This window comes from Theropithecus gelada, chromosome 3, assembly GCF_003255815.1.
Source record: "Theropithecus gelada isolate Dixy chromosome 3, Tgel_1.0, whole genome shotgun sequence".
Taxonomy (NCBI): Eukaryota; Metazoa; Chordata; class Mammalia; order Primates; family Cercopithecidae; genus Theropithecus; species Theropithecus gelada.
This window is the reverse complement of record NC_037670.1, coordinates 62,479,109-62,495,340: the sequence shown is the minus strand read 5'-3', so window position 1 is coordinate 62,495,340 and position 16,232 is coordinate 62,479,109. Positions and strand designations below refer to the sequence as shown.

Genomic DNA, 16,232 nt, shown 5'->3' with positions numbered 1-16,232 from the left:
ACCCAAGAGCAGGAGAAGATGGATGTCCCAGCTCAAGAAGAGAAAGAATTTGCCCTTCATCCACCTTTTCATTCCATTCTGGCCCTCAACAAACTGGATGTTATCAGCCCACACTGGTGCGGACTCTGGAGATTCCAATGCCAATCTCTTCCAGAAACACCTTCATGGACACACCCAGAAATCCTGCTTTACTGGCCCTCTGGGCATCCCTTAGCCCACTTCGGTCAACACATAACATTAACCATCCCAGCACTATTACATTAAGGCTGGATAATTCTCTGTGATGGGAGCTGTCCTGTGCATTATAGAATGTTTAGCAGCATCCGGCTTTTACTCATTAGGTGCCAGTAGTCCCTAGTTGTGACAACCAAGAATGTCTCCAGACATTGCATGTTTCCTGGTGGCAAAATTGTTCCTGGTTGAGAATGACTGACCTTGTGCGACCTTGTAATGCCCCAGGGCAGGGGAAGGCAGCATGGGTTGCAGCCAAGGCTGCTCCTGGAAGAGGGTGACTCTGCTCTTCCCCAGGAGCAGCAATGGCCACCTCTCATGATGCCGGAGTGGCCTGCGGTCAGTCGCAGTATGCGGTCAGTCGCAGCATGCGTGTTGCAGGAGGGAGACAGCAGGTGTAGACGTGACTGTGAAAGACATTCACAGAGCACCTGAGTGCACTGGGAGCAGAACAGACAGGGCTTCCTGCTGAGATGACTGTGTGCCAGAGCAAGGTGGGTGTTGGGGGCTTTGCTGAGGCCACAGGTGAAGAAAGAGGAGCTCTACTGTGATGCCCACACTCTGGCCAAGCCCACAGACAGGAGTGTCAGGGGAACTGAGTTTTCCTGGAAAAGCCAATTTGTTTAGGAGCTGGTGAGTATATCAAATCTGTTTTCTTTCGTTCCAGAGCAGAAGTTTTTTATTTTAATGAAGTCCAATTTATCAGCCGTTTTCCTCCATAGGTCGCATTTAATGGAGGAAACTGGTGATTTATCTAAAAGGTCATCATCAAACCAAAGGTCACCTAGATTTTTTCTTGTGTCATCCTCTAGGAGTTTTATAGTTTTGCATGTTACCTTTAAGTCTATGATCCATTTTGAGTAAAGGTCTAGATCTAGATTCACTTCTTTTTTTTGCACGTGGACGTCCATTTATTCCACAACCATGTTGAAGAGCCTATCCTTTCTTCATTGTATTGCCTTTACTCCTTTGTCAAAGACCATTTTACTATATTTGTGTGGGTCTATTTCTGAGCTCTCTATTCTGTTCCATTCATCTATTTGTCTATTCTTTTGCCAATAGCACTTTCTTAACTACTGTAGCTTCGTAGTAAATCTTTTATTCATTTACTTATTAATTTACTTATTTATTTGAGACAGAGTCTTGCTCTGTTGCCCAGGCTGTAGTGTAGTGATGCTATGTCAGTGCACTGCAACCTCCACCTCCCGGGTTCAAGCAATTCTTGTGCCTCAGCCTCCCGAGTTGCTGAGATTACAGGCATGTACCACCATGCCCGGCTAATTTTTGTATTTTTAGTAGAGATGGGGTTTCACCATGTTGGCCAGGCTAGTCTTGAACTCCTTACCTCAAGTGATCCACCTGCCTCAGCCTCCCGAAGTGCTGGGATTACAGGCATGAACCACTGCATCTGGCTGTAGTAAGTCTTTAAGTTAGGCAGTGTCAGTCCTCCAACTTTGTTTTTCTCTCAAAGATCTCAAATCATTGGCCTCAGACTATTGGTGGGTCATGGAATCAGTTTTGCAGGTCTCATGACCAGCATTAAAAAAAATACAATAGAATAGAATAAAATAGAAAACAGGAGACATTGCACCTAATGATGAAAATATCACTTTCTGAGCCTTTCAATTATGTACGTGTATATGTGTACTGGGTCATAATCTAGAATGCATTTCTTACTGCATGTTGTGATCATACTGCAAAGGCCTCTATCAAGAGATGATCTCGTTCTGTAAAAATAAAGTGGGTCAAGATTTGTGAAATCTGAAAGTGAGGATTAATCAATGACGACAAAAAGCTAGACAAGGCAACTAGTGGACAACTAGCTATGCCTATATTTTCCATGTAATTTAAAAAATTGCATTGAAATGTTCCATAGCCATGTGTAGTTTCTCTTCTGTGAATTTCCTGCTTCCATTTCTTATAGGCCTTCTAGCCAGCGAGTGACAAGGACTCAGCTTTTCAGGGGGACAGCCTGGTGCACCATGACACCGGAGTCCCCAGTCTGGAGACTCCCTGTCCCAGCGCTTCCTTCAGTCACTTGGATTACTGATCAAAGACAAAGTGATCCACTCATTACTTTTTAAATTAATTTGAATCAACCTTCCTGTAACCAGGCTGTGACACATTACAGCTGGACTTCACACCTATTCTTTTGCTTGCTCCTGGCCTGGGAGATGGACAGAGTTGGTATTAGCAGCCTCATTTTGCAAATGAGCAGAGGGGTGAGTGGAGTCAGGAGGCAGAGCTGGAGGATGTCCTGCCAGGGGTGTCTAGGTTGGCAAGAGGGAGAGGTGGCGACACACAGTCCCTTTGCTGTTACCTGGCCATAGGTTTAACGTGACTTTGAATTATTAAGTCATGTTATTAAGTTCTGCAAAGGATCATTCAGCACAGACCTAGCTGCAAGGAGAGAGGATGGAGGGTACTGGGAGAAACCCAGCCAGGCCCGTGGGAGACCAGGTGCTGGCCTGGCTTTGGTATGAAACAGCTGTGTAAACCTGGACACGCCACATCGACTTGCTTCCTTTCCCTTTGGTGAGCAGCAGGTAGCTGGTGGGCCTCAAGCAGGGAGTAAGACTGAGACGACAGGGGCTGCGCTGCCTCCAGCCCTGGGCATCGTCTACAGCACCCTGGGGACAAACGGAACCTGCCAGTGGGTAGTGCTGAGCTGCAAGCTGCCCGTGTCCTGCCTGGGGCCTGAGTCCTCCACAGGCCTTTTCCAGCGGTGCCCACTCTGAGTTCACTGGCACATCCCCTGAGGGCAGCTTTGGGCACTTTAGAATTTAATCGTCAGCCTTTCCGTCCACACTACCAACACCACTACATTTAGAAGCTAAAAGTTTCTGATGGTTTGTGGAGGGATGACGATAAAGGAAATTCATAAATCATAAGTTACTAGAGCTCATGGGAAGCTGGAGATGATCTCATTCACCTGTGGTGCTATGTGAGCAAGCACTTTAATTGCCAAGTCAAAGGTTTTTACTCTGCAGTACTTAGGAAGGCCCAGAGATCTGTGGGTTTGCACAGTCCTCCAGGTGACTGATAAGCGGGCAGATCGGAGTCTGTTGCTGTGACCCAGTGGCATCCTGTTCCAGCTGTGTTGAGGATTCCCCAAGTCACGCTGCTATCGTGTGGCAGAGGAAGCCACATGCCTGACTCCTTGGCATCTGCTAGAATTCCCTTTCCCAGTGGGGGAGGCATGGAATCACAGGGGAGGCCTGCTACAAAGGCACCATTCTGTCCCTTGCTCAACCTACTGAATCAGAACCTCTGGTCCTGAGGCCAGGAATGTGTCTGCACTGATCATATTGAAGGTACTCATTTTTGAGAGAAAGAGCCAGAAAAGCAGGTTTGGTACAGCCTGAGACACATTTGAGTTTTGTATACAGTACACATCTTACAGCAGGCTCAGCTATAAAACCAGCACTGAATATGCAGAATGATCCCTGTTTTAAGCGTCATCACCTAGGACAAAACGGTCTGTCTCTTGAGAAGTCCTGCACGGACAATTATTAGTCCTGCAAGAACTAAGAAAAAGGTGGCTGTGTCTTCAGACAAGCACCAGATGAACTTGTTGCTTACATTTCACACTTTATACTTAAACAATATAACTGTACTCCGCTTTCCAGGGAGATGCTCAAATGACAGTATGCTCACAGTAATGGTGACTAACTTGGGAAATAGACACCTTCTACCTCTGGCTCACTGCAGGACATTTGCTTATTGAGTAGGGTGATACCCAGTTGGGATGCATCATTTTTCTAGGGAAGTTGTGGAGGTGGAGGCTACGCAGACACATTTGAGTTTTGTATACAGTACACATTTATGACACGAAGCCGTGGGCATTCAGTTACAATTGGAAAGCAAGCAGAAGTGGGTAGTTGCTCACTGGTTGTGAGGTAAGTGTGTCTTATCTGTGGATGAGACAGAGGTGCCACTCAAGTGGAGGGACCCTCAGCCTGGAATCTGGAGTTGGGCTCCACCAATTCAGAGCATCCTCCAGACACAAAGACCGATTCTCACATAACCCCCTCCTCATTCCAACCATTCATTACCACTTCTCTAATTTAGGCTCTCATGGCTGCTCACCTAAGCCAGAATTCTCTGACAGAACTTCCCCCGATGATGGACCTGTTCTAGATCAGCACTCTCCAACACAGTAGCCACCAGCCACGTGTGGCTACTGAGAACTAGAAATGTGGGCTGGTGCAACCAAGGACTACACTTCTCATTTTACTTTATAATTAAAATTAAAGTTTAAATAGTCTCGTGTGACTAGTATTATGTTGGACAGAACACACCTATGTAGGCTGCATAATCTCTTCCTGCCTGAGGTCACATGACCCTCACATTCATTCACACACACCTTCCAGACCAATCTCCCATGGGACTCAGGTTCACTTCTGTGCTCCCAATAGAGATCTCTGCCACAGCTCTCACAGGATCTGCGTGCACATCTATAAGTATACAGCTACAGCAGACTGGATCTGTGTTCACATGTGAGTATACAGCTACAGCAGAGTGGATCTGTGTAACCAGGCGTGAGTATACAGCTACAGCAGAGTGGATCCGTGTCCACGTGTGAGTATACGGCTACAGCAGAGTGGATCTGTGTGTTCACGTGTGAGTATACAGCTACAGGAGAGTGGATCCGTGTCCTATGTGAGTATACAGCTACAGGAGAGTGGATCTGTATACCCAGGTGTGAGTATACAGCTACAGCAGAGTGGATCTATGTCTACGTGTGAGTATACAGCTGCAGCAGAGTGGATCCATGCCCACGTGTGAATACACAGCTACAGGAGAGTGGATCCGTGTCCTATGTGAGTATACAGCTACAGGAGAGTGGATCCGTGTCCACGTGTGAGTATACAGCTACAGCAGAGTGGATCCGTGTCCACGTGTGAGTATACGGCTACAGCAGAGTGGATCTGTGTGTTCACGTGTGAGTATACAGCTACAGGAGAGTGGATCCGTGTCCTATGTGAGTATACAGCTACAGGAGAGTGGATCCGTGTCCACGTGTGAGTATACAGCTACAGGAGAGTGGATCCGTGTCCACGTGTGAGTATACAGCTACAGCAGAGTGGATCTATGTCCACGTGTGAGTATATAGTTATAGCAGAGTGGATCTGTGTCCACTGTGAGTATACAGCTACAGCAGAGTGGATCTATATCTACCTGTGAGTATATAGCTACAGTAGAGTGAATCTGTGTCCACGTGTGAGTATACAGCTACAGCAGAGTGGACCTGTGTACCCACGTGTCAGTATATAGCTACAGCAGAGTGGACCTGTGTACCCAGGTGTGAGTATACAGCTATGGCAGAGTGGATCCGTGTGCCCAGGTGTGAGTATACAGTTATAGCAGAGTGGATCTGTGTCCACTGTGAGTATACAGCTACAGCAGAGTGGATCTATATCTACCTGTGAGTATATAGCTACAGTAGAGTGAATCTGTGTCCATGTGTGAGTATACAGCTACAGCAGAGTGGACCTGTGTACCCACGTGTCAGTATATAGCTACAGCAGAGTGGACCTGTGTACCCAGGTGTGAGTATACAGCTATGGCAGAGTGGATCCGTGTGCCCAGGTGTGAGTATACAGTTATAGCAGAGTGGATCTGTGTGCCTACATATGAGTATACAGTGACGACCAATGAGAAAATGTGGTTCTATTATAAATTTACCAGCTGTTATTTCCAGAGTTTCACCTGGAAGTGGTGGAAGGGCTGGACGTGAAGGTGGTATGACCACAGGAAGTGAGAGAAGTGAGTTGGTTGGCAGTCTTAATGGCTTATGTTGTCAAGTTCTTGAAACTCTCATACTCAGGCTTTGGACATAAGGGTTTGTTTACTTTTTTTTTTTTTTTGCCCTGGTAGCATCCAACATAGCCCTTATGGACTTCCCTACCCAAACTTCCTGTCTATTGGCTAGTCCAAGAAGAGCTCATCTTCTTTAAAGAACCAGCACTGATCTTCTGTGTAGATACCCCAAGACAAAAGAAAATAATAGAAAAAAAAAATGGTAGCAAAGAACATTCTGTAGAAAAACATAGCCGTGAGTAGATTAAAATTGCAACCAAACACAATGTCGTGAACTTAAAAGCACAAAACAAAAAACAAGAAAGCATGTGAGTTTCTTGAGGTCTTTCTTAATCACATCACCAAAGGTCAAAGCAGAGCTATAAGAGCTCAGGCACTAGATAAAGCAAGCTGGCAGAGTTCTGAAGAGAAACGTCAGAGAAAAGTGAAGCCAGCCTAGCAGGGAAGGGCGAATGGAAACAGCATGGAGAACAGACCCTACTGAAACACCATCACGGATACGGAGGAGGACAGGACCAAGACAGCAACTCAAATTCAAACGCCAAGAGAGCTGCAGGGCCGGAGAAAACGCAAATGCTAGGAGAGGTTGACAAAAGGGAGCAAACACACAATTGCCATCTTTTTTGCAAAGATGTAGCAACATGGAGGGAAATGGAGACACCATTTGAAGTGAAATACACCAAGCACAGAAAGACAAACTTTGCATGTTCTCACTCCTCTGTGGGAGCTAAAAAAGTGGATCTCAAGAAGATAGAGAGTAGACGCTACCAGAGGCTGGGAAGTGGAGTGGGGCAGGGGAGGAAGCGGAAACATTTGTAAGGACTGTACCCTTAAAATGTAAAGATGGTAAATTATGTATGTATATTTTACCTCAATAAGAAATAAACTAAAAAGAAAAATCAAAAAGAACGAAAAATGTATTTAGCTGCAATTCACAAAACATTTCCAGAAATCAAATGAGACTTTGCTGTAGCTACAGCTCAGAAGCGCCCACCATGTCCTAAAAAACAAAAAAATGACACCAATTGTCACCAACCCCAGTGTCTTTCTCCTTGTTTCCAGAGGACCCCGCGTTCCCCGAGGGGCACTACTCATCCTGAAGTGCCCTTTGCTAGCTGTGCTGAGGCCAGCAGCCATGGACACCCTGTCACGTGGCCCTTGCTTGATCTTTGCAGGCCTCCCAAGCAGCCCATCTTGTGGATGGTCACTGGGGCTGGCAGATGAAGCCCAATTTTGTCAAAGACAGATTTTTCATCTTTGTTTCCTGCCCTTAAGGTTGTATAACTTCCAAAATGAAAAGGGGCAATGCTGCCTTTACCATTCCACAATCGGAAGATGTTGAATATTTTACCTTTTTACACTTAAGAAGCTAAGGCTTTTATCATTAAACAAAATCCCTTTTTATAATTTTACTAATTACTCAAAATATGCTGTGAAAACCGACGAAGAATGTGCTGGAGGCAGTGAGATGCATTCTCGTGTTGTACCACGAGAATGGTGTGCTCTTGGGAGGCCATCGGCTGGCTCTGTGTGGCTGTGCCTACAAGCTTCTTTGGTGTTACGATCAACACCTGCGGTTGGCCCGGTGGGTCCCCACCTGCCCTGGGCTCTCCTTGTCTGTTGAAGCTGAGGGTGGGCTTCCAGAAACTGAGAATTCAGATTCTGAAAACAAATGACAGGAGAGTCCACACAGCACGGGGGCCCTCCTGCTGGTAGGCCAGGCTAGCTGGCGACAACATGCACACGCCCTTCAGCTGACCAGGGTGTGACAGGGAGGCGGCGAGAGATGGCAAGTCTGGCCCAAATGTCACGACAGTAGGTCAGCCAAGATCCTCCTAGGCGAGGGCCGGAGAAGCAACAATCATGGGCATCTATTCTTACTCTGTCAGTTGTTTGCCTGCTTAGAAAACCTAGGCTCTTGACATTTTAATTGTCGCGCTGCAGTGGAAAAAACACCAATTGGGCTCAAGGGTGAATGTGAGTTTCTTAAGGTCTTTCTTAAGCCTGTGTGGGTATCTGACAGTTTCTGAAACCTTCTGAGGTCTGTGATTTTTATGGGGGAGGAGAGGTCGGCTGAGAATGTCTTGCCACCACCGTGGAGCACTAAGCAGCCAAGAGTCTGGTGTCTCACCAGGGCTGGGCAAGCTTGTGTGTGACACGTCCCAAACAGCTATGGAGTCCTTGTGGTAGTCTCTAGCTAGTGGTAAGAAGTGTGTTTTTAATATTCTAAGTCATTTCAAAAGGTTTTCAATGGATGACAGGCCAGTGTTTTTTTTTGTTTGTTTTTTGGATAGGAGTCTTGCTCTGTTGCCCAGGCTGGACTGCAATGGTGCAATCTTGGCTCACTGCAACCTCCGCCTCCCGAGTTCAAGTGATTATCCTATCTCAGCCTCCCGAGTAGCTGGGATTATAGGTACCCACCACCACGCCCGGCTAATTTTTATATTTAGTAGAGATGGGGTTTCGCCATGTTGGTCAGGCTGGTCTTGAACTCCTGACCTCGTGATTGGCCAGTGTTTTAAAATATAGAAACAGACATCACCAGCAATAGAAAATGAAGAACACTGTATTAATGTTTATTTCTAATTACAAGAAACAGAACATCAGTCCCTTATTTGTACAAAAATACCTGAAAGTTTACAATTAGGTTCACGAGCCAAAGAGCTATGTACAGAATGAAGCAAAGCACATGGAATAAAGGTTTTGTCTCTTCATTAATACCTTCTGCATTCCCTGAAAACGTTTATACACGCCAGGCCGATTTACAGTCGCTGCAGTTTGCACTGTGACATCACAAATCTACCGCCAGCTGGCCCGCCCCCGGAAAGGCGCAGAGATCGGTCATACTGTCAGGTATTAAGTGCAGAAAAGAGAAGACAAAACATCTAGGCTGAGGCACATGTTTCTTCAAGGTTTAGCAAACAAAAGAACATTCTGGAACTCTAACACCTAGTGTAACAGAGCTTACCTATTAAACTCTAATAACCAAAGCATTTGGCGTTTTCCTTCTCAACTTCATCCCGGTTGCTACATGGAGTTTCATTTAGAAAAGAAAATCACAGGCAGAGATACAAAGTCAACAGGCTCCAAAACAACCCTGAGCTGTCCCCTTTACATTCATGTCAATTAAATACAAAAATAAAAGTCAAATGTCCTTCCGTCCCCGGTTTGCGGGACTTGTTCTCAGGTGGAATTCCCAGCCGCCCAGCACGAGGCTAGCGAGCTGGGGCCTTAGGCTAGCGAGCTGGGGCCTTAGGAAGTCTGCTGCCGCACGGAGGCGGTTTACATTCTCCAACAATTCACTTCGGCAGGGAAAATACAAAAGACTACGTCAAACCAGCTACATACAAAACTGTGAATCAGAGTCAAGCTTTTGTTCTCCTTTTAAATAAACGCATATTTATAAATATGAAATACTGCAAATACAAGCTGTCTATTGGAGAGAGGCGTGAAAGAGAGAGATTATACACTGATGGGACTGGTCTACGTACACAGAAAAAAGAAATCCTAGAGTTGTTTTTCCTTGGAAAGTGTTTACCTCGAGCCAGTGAAGAGAAAGGAATCGCGGTGTAACTGCAATGTCCGTCCCTATAGTGAAGCCTGCCGCCAGGTGTGAACACGAGAATTATCTCACTGTCAATAGTTCGACAGACTGACTGGCTGCGAAAGGAAGAAAATGCAATTGAGCATTGATGGTTAAAAACATGTTTTGCTAAAATATTCTTTATTTGTATACCTTTCATGGAAAACAGCTAGAGTGTGGTCTGTAAACTGAAATACAGTGTTACTATATGGTACACTGACTTCCAGCTGATTGGCCTTACTGAAGCTCGTGACACTGCTCTAGGCTATGGGGGTTGACTGACGAGCAGAGAAATGCTGTTCCTTAGGGAGCACTTCAGTGGGAGCGGATTTGGGGCAATATCGTGGCTAGCACAGATTCAGAGAAGCCAGGCGGGTGTTGTCTTGACAAAGGAAATCGTTCTGCTCACCACGGTAGTCTGTTCCTTGTCAAGGGAGTCCTTTCTGCTTTGCAGGGATTAAAGGTAAGGAAATGGCCACTCTCACACCTGATCACTAAGCTAAGGGGACATGGCAAAGGGGGCCACCCGAGGGGCGGAGGGGACCAAGTGACAACTCAAGCCACCGTCTGACTCATCTCCCGGAGCAGGGAGGAAGTGTTGTGTTGACAAAACTCTTCCATGTCCACAACCACCGTGAGGTACTCTGCACCCTAAGCCAGCAGAGGAGCCTCTAGGGGCTCTGCGTTCACTGGCTTATGGGGGTTCTCAGCAGGACGGAGGGCTGCAAGCAAAGATCTTTAAATATCAGCCTGTGCCTGTGACCTCTGCAGCGTTTCCTTGTCTTTATCACCATGGAAACCCACGAGACACAGCACGAAGCCAACCAGGTGCCATTCTCTCTTTAGATCCTTTAATCCCCCGAGGGACATCAGCCGTGAAACGACTCACACCACTGCAGCAGCAGGGGTAAGGCAGTGATCGTTCTAGAACAGGCTGAAGGCCGTGGAAACGCAAGGCTGAAAGTACCCAGGTGGATTATGCAGCATCCACCGCTGGCCGATGACGGGTGCCAGGTGTGTCTCAAGGAGGCTGGCCCACGTCAGTCTAGAGGCGAGGCCATTCAGCCTGCTGTTTGTGGAACAGTGAATTTTCCAAAGGAATAAAGTCTCCTGCACTGTGCAGAACAAGACACGCTAATAACAAGAGGATCTGACATCTGAGCATAGAGAAATGATTAACAGACTGTGGTTGCTTGACTGAGTCCACAAAACATGCCAAATGCCTACCACAGTGACACCTTTTATTTTAACAGAAAAGCTTTTCAAGTATACTGGGAAGGGCTGGGTTTGTCATTTGGGAGCTGAATCCACACCGTGGTAGTTGGCAGAGGGTGCGGAGGACCCTCTGGGAACATTTGGGGACCCATACTCAGTTTGAAGTCTGCCCGTTCGAAACTCTTTCTGTATTATATGAGTTGAAACGCCACATCCCCCTCCTACCATAGGCTGAATACAATATTGAAAACAAAGAAGGAGTGCAAAAAAGTGATCAATACAAAAAAAGTAAACATATCAGTTTTAATTGTCAAGATTATTCCAGGGCAAGAGTTCATTTCCAATCATTTCTCTCTGGTTCTTGCTCCTAAGCGGCCCAAGCCAAGATGATCATTCCAGTTTATTTTCAAATTTCCGCTGGATCTTCCAAGCCCTCCCCAATTTGGCCGACGCAGAGGGAGGCGACCCTGCTGGGTTCACAGCAGCAAATCGTCGTTTAAGTCCAACAAACTAGTCAATCTTGGTTGGCTGGCAACTGAACGAACCCATCTCGCTTTGGGTCCCCAGGTGCAGAATCAATGTGTGTTCTTAACCAATGCACAGACCGCTTCTTCAGTCCAGTGTTCACTTCCTCCAGTCTTCAGCCGAGAGGACATCTGCGGTCATAAGGCCACTCGGATGCAGTGGTGCTTGAGTTTGCAAGGCAGGACTCCTTTGTTCAGCTGGTAAAAGTCAACCAGCTGGATCAGGTCAGAGAATTTGGTGTTCCCGTCATCTAGGCTGAAGAACGTCTGCCCATCATCCTCGCACTGGAGAGACACAAGAACACTTGCCAGGTTAGAGGCCGCCACCTCAGGGAAGAGAACGGGGCCCACGGCCAGCAGCAGCAGCATCTGCCCATGATTTGATTCCAGAGGGACACACACGGCAAGGTAGGCTAGAAAACACCAGGGGCGGGAAGGACGGGGGAGCAGAGGGTGTGTGCTGGGGGCTGCCACATCCCTGAGCGAGGGACAGACTTTGGGTGGGCTGTGGAGACCACTGAGGACAGCTAGCTCCCCTGCTCCCTGAGGTGGTCATGGAGAAGGGCTGGAAGTTTGCCCCTAGTTCACCCAGCTCGTGAGAATTATATTTACCAGTTAACCTGTAAGTACCCACTGCACACAGCATGCCCCATGAAGACTGCACAGACCTGGGTCCTCACTATATGACCTCAGCCAACTCCTGAGGCCCCAGGGGTTTATACTCTGCTCCATGATGAAGCAACTGTTGGGTGGCTGTGAGGGATTAATAAGCTCACGCAGGTAAATTCCCTTCCTAGGTCCCTGAATATTGGGCAGTTATTTTTGTTAAAGCAGGGGAATGCCACAGTATCTCCCAGAGAGAACCATATTCCTAACACCTATTTTAACTCAGTGAGTTTTCAATTGCATGACTGCAGTACAGTGCAGAACAGTGTACTGTGCAGATCAGTGCGGCATGAGGAGGTCGCGTTGTTCACAGGGAACAGGTCAGCTTTAAGGCTTGGCTAATTAATGAGCTTGGAACCACTTCGTAACTCCAAAACCACTGCTAGAGCTAACAGCACATCCCACAGCCCGTTTTCACACACAGAGGCTGCACACTTATTGCCCCAAGTCTCAAGTTGCTGTTCTTTTGTTACTTGTAGGATTTGGGCATTACATACTCTGCCTACCATGAAAGCTCCCTTCTTTCCTTTTTTTTTTTAATTTACTCATCCAGCCCAAAACGTCAATCACTTTTCATTTTATATTTTGAGCTAAAGGAATTATAACAACTGAGTGAATAATATAACGCAGTAGAAGAACAGAAAGGATCATCTATGAGGCACTTTCCCTAGGATAGTAATTCCTGTATTTGCATATAAAGTTGGCTGGAAGCTGGGCAGGCTGGGCTCAATCCCAGATTCTGTTCCTCACCCCAGCGCGGTGCAGCGAAAGCCGCTTACAGCCATGAGCCTCATTTTCCTCACGAGTAAGGTGGGGATGTCAGCACACAGTAGGAAGCAAGTGGCCACAGAAAAGACAGTGTGTGGCACGCTGCCTTCCCCTGGCTCACAAAAGCTAAGCAAGACACCCTCCTCATCCTGTGCGGTCCATGGCTGCAGGCCACTACATGATTCTTGAGATCATAACAAAGTCCTGGGGGTCAGATAAGCTTGAAGAACTCCAGGGTCCACTGTGTAAAACAGGTGAGTTTTGTTAATTAAAGCCTTCTCAGAGCTTTTTCTTTGCTGACATGCAGACTGAATCCCTGAGAGGAAACTATCCAGCCAGCCTCTTTCGGTAGTTTGGGTTCCACAGGATGTATTTCACAAACATTATCATTACCTGCAGAATTTATCAATTCGTCACGTAAACAGCTGCTATTAATTTTGTGTATTGTATTCTCAACTAAACTGAATTCTTGCAGGCGCTATCTAGCACTCTGATCATGAACTAGAACTGAACTGTGGCATACTGAAGCAAGAGGTAAACTACATTAGGCAAATCAAACATAAAGTGCTTTGTCAAAAAAAGTAGTGTTGATTAAGGTAATCTGTAATGATGTTTTTGGAATTGTTCAAAGGTCTTTAGATCCAAGGACCATGTGGAAGGAGAAACATAATTGCTCTTTGGGACACCACTTACGCTTCTTGGATAGCCCTGGTGCACACCAGGACAAATCACAAGACTCCTCAGACTCCAGCAGCCAACAAGCAAACCTGCTGCACAGCTCCTGCCTTCCAGACCTATGTGCTCACAGCTGCTGGGCCCTCAGCTAATTCTCCTCCACCTCCCCTTCCTGTGACCTTGACCCTCCCCGTCAGTACCCTTTCAGCTGCAACTAAGAGCTCACAGGCTCAAGGGGGGCCTCAGCACCCTATCGCCACTTTCAGGATTATTTCTAGGGAAATGGTTTTCTAATTTCAAAAGACAAACCTGTAAAGAAACTCTTGAAAGTTTCTCACCTGTGGGCTTGAAACTTACCGGTCTTGTCTGATACTTATCGGTCTTGTCAGTTTATAACTTGAAAACTGCATGAAGAATGAAACCAGAAAACAAAACCACAAGGACTGGTTTGAGAATATCAATACTTACAGGTAAGATCTGGAAATTTTTAATTTTCTGGTGATGACACAGTGTGAGTACAAATGCCTTTGGATTACTCTGGCTGTCACGGAGGAGAAAAAGCCTGGGAAATGGAAAATAGTTGATTGCTAAAATATTTTAAAATCTGGCACTAATCACACACAGACACACACTCTCTCTCTCTCACTCACACACACACACACACAGGCTTGGAGCCCCAATGCTTCAGTGCTTTCGCATCTGAGTGGCCTCTAGTGGCAACAGCACCCCAGGCAAGCACCAAGATGGTAATTCTGAATTGTCATTCTCCAATGGGAAAAACCTGGGCTCCTTGGGGATATGCCTGACTACAGGATTAGGGCAGGGAAACTATAGAATGAAGTAGGAATACTTTGTGCCTGCATGTCAAAAAGTACTCAAAGAATAATAAGGACATGTCAAAAAGACACAGGAGGCAGGATGACTAAATCTGGGCATCAAAATGAATTTTAACCCATAAAATCGGAATCCATGAGTCTGCAGTGTTATTTATAGATAAATGAGCAAATAAATTAATAGGGGAGAAGGCAAAGCTCTTTCTTTGAGGAGAAAGTCAGTCAATAAATAAAGGCACGTTGCATTAGAAAACAACCCTTTGGCAATTACCGTAGTAACAATCAATGAAGGAGAAGATCTTCAACAAATGCTGAAACCAGCAAATGAAAGGTGGATGAGAAACAAGAGTATTTTCATGGCATCAAAGTACTGTACTGTTAATACTTATTTACTACAAAGGGGAAAATAATAGCTTTACAGTGGAGAAATCTGGCCTACAGCATCTTCTTCATCAAGTGTCTAAATTACCACCAGGAGCCATGAGACAAATTGACCCTGAGGGCCTCTGGAGAGGATGTACTGAAGATGACACAACATCACTTTTCTGGGGTGTTCCTGCCAAAAATGCACAGCCTGAATCTCACCATGAGTGAGGAGCCTAGGCTGAGCCCAGGCTCACTCTACAAGAACTGGCTTCTACTCGCAACGCAGATCAAGATTATGAATACACGTGCTGGGAGAGAAGATTTGGATGAAGATGTTCTTTTGCTATAAAGGAGGCAATTAGGAAGAAGGGTATGGATTAGGCAATGAACTGCGTCAATGTTAACTTCCTGGTTTTTATAACGGTATTGTGGTTACAGAAGTTCTTGTTCTTAGAAATTTTACACTGAAATAATTCAGATTAAAGGGACGTCATGCCACAACTTACTCCTAAATGGTTCAGAAGACAAAAAAAAAAAATAACTAAGAAGAATCAGGCAAATGTGCTATAATCTTAATAAAGGTATCTGGGCGAAGTGTGTACAGGTCATCCTATTATTATTGCAACCTTTCTACAACCTTAAAAATTTTTTTTTAAATCTTAGAATAGCACAAAAAAGGCATAAAATCATTGCTCTTACATGAAAAAATCTGGAGTTAGCTGAAAAGATAGTTATACACCAGAAAGAGAAGGATCCAATGAAAGCTACAAAGAAGAAAGGGCCTGAGAAGTAACTCTCTTTAAATATATCCAAAACCAAACTAGAATCATCAGCAAAATCACCAATTCTAGACTGTAATGTGAAGATGGAAAGCAGTTAAGTAAGACTGGAAAATTCCCATGCTGAAAGGGTAAAAGAAATATATTTTACTACAGGACTTCTCAGAGCCTTAAAAATGTGAATATTCATGGTAACTGTCTAGCAGTTTTCCAATCTTACCTAAGTAGAAACCTCCCCCCACCCTTTCTAAAATAGCACTTTGCAGGCCTTGTGTTCTTCAGGATATACTTTGGGAAACACTGATCAGAATGGGATTCCACGGTTTGGCTTGGTCAGGCCAGATGGGACGGCGGGAGGAATCTCAGACCCTACTGGGGAATATGTGGCACCGCCAGAGAGAGGACACGGAGATTCAGTTCCTCTCCTGAGTGCTGGTGGTGCACGCTGGGCAGCTGTGCCCACCTCAAAGACCTGTTTTCTTTAGTCAGAGTCATATCATTCCAAACAAAACATCGTTATTCTGAAACCCAGAAGTTTGCCGAGCTCCAGCTCTAACTAGAGGAAAACGTGGGGCGTCTCTTTCTCTGCTGTTAACTATCTGCTGTCTTCCGCAGATGGGAAGCTACAGATGGTGAACGGCAGCACGGCCCAGGCCTGTTCACCCCTGAGAGGGACGTGCACCCCTGAGAGGGGCAGGCTTACTCTGGGAAGTCCCAAGGCTGCTGAAAGGCTTGGGCTTTACAGGGAATGTCTGAAGGTTGTCTATCT

The 16,232-nt window shown here is 45.9% G+C and overlaps 1 protein-coding gene across 6 annotated transcripts in view; it reads right to left on the bottom strand.

Moving 5' to 3' along the window:
• Positions 1–8,609: 8,609 nt before the first annotated feature.
• Positions 8,610–16,232, bottom strand: part of GRB10 (growth factor receptor bound protein 10) — a 203,648-nt gene continuing 196,025 nt past the window's right edge. For all 6 annotated transcript variants that reach the window (XM_025379745.1, XM_025379747.1, XM_025379742.1 and 3 more), the window contains 2 exons: positions 13,954–14,047; positions 8,610–11,661 (listed from right to left, as the gene is read on the bottom strand). In XM_025379745.1, coding sequence (XP_025235530.1) covers positions 11,515–11,661; positions 13,954–14,047 — 241 coding nt within the window. In that variant the 3' untranslated portion in view covers positions 8,610–11,514. The remainder of the gene's footprint in view (positions 11,662–13,953; positions 14,048–16,232) is intronic.